Raw genomic sequence first — 336 nt, 5'->3', positions numbered from 1 at the left:
GTCGGGGACGGGGATGGAGGAGAGACCCATGGCACGATGCTGCCCTGGCCTTGCCAGCATCCTCAGCAGCCAGAGCCTGGTGTGGGGCAGGGAGCGGGCACAGGCAGCATCTCCTGCCCGCTGCTCCCCACGGGGGTGGGGGCAGAAAGGGCCGACCCCCGAGCAGATTCCCTGGCTCTCGCTGCAGCTGCACGCCGGTGCCTAAACCCGCTCCTTCAGAGCCAGAGCTCCTTCCTCGGTGGTGCCACGCGGCTCCAGGCACTCAGCCTGATCCTGGAGCTTAAAATACAGCGAGTCGTCGAAGCAGAGCCGCTCAGGTGGCCGGGCCAGGCAGGG

The 336-nt window shown here is 67.9% G+C and overlaps 1 protein-coding gene across 1 annotated transcript in view; it reads right to left on the bottom strand.

Annotated features, from left to right (window-relative positions):
• Positions 1 to 201: 201 nt before the first annotated feature.
• Positions 202 to 336, bottom strand: part of LOC104491875 (ammonium transporter Rh type B-like) — a 1,670-nt gene continuing 1,535 nt past the window's right edge. Inside the window, exon 4 of the mRNA XM_010134355.1 lies at positions 202 to 336. This exon is cut by the window's right edge and continues 1 nt beyond it. Coding sequence (XP_010132657.1) covers positions 202 to 336 — 135 coding nt within the window.

The sequence above is a fragment of the Buceros rhinoceros genome, unplaced genomic scaffold (genome assembly GCF_000710305.1).
Source record: "Buceros rhinoceros silvestris isolate BGI_N320 unplaced genomic scaffold, ASM71030v1 scaffold33284, whole genome shotgun sequence".
NCBI lineage: Eukaryota > Metazoa > Chordata > Aves > Bucerotiformes > Bucerotidae > Buceros > Buceros rhinoceros.
This window is presented reverse-complemented; position numbering and strand designations above follow the sequence as displayed.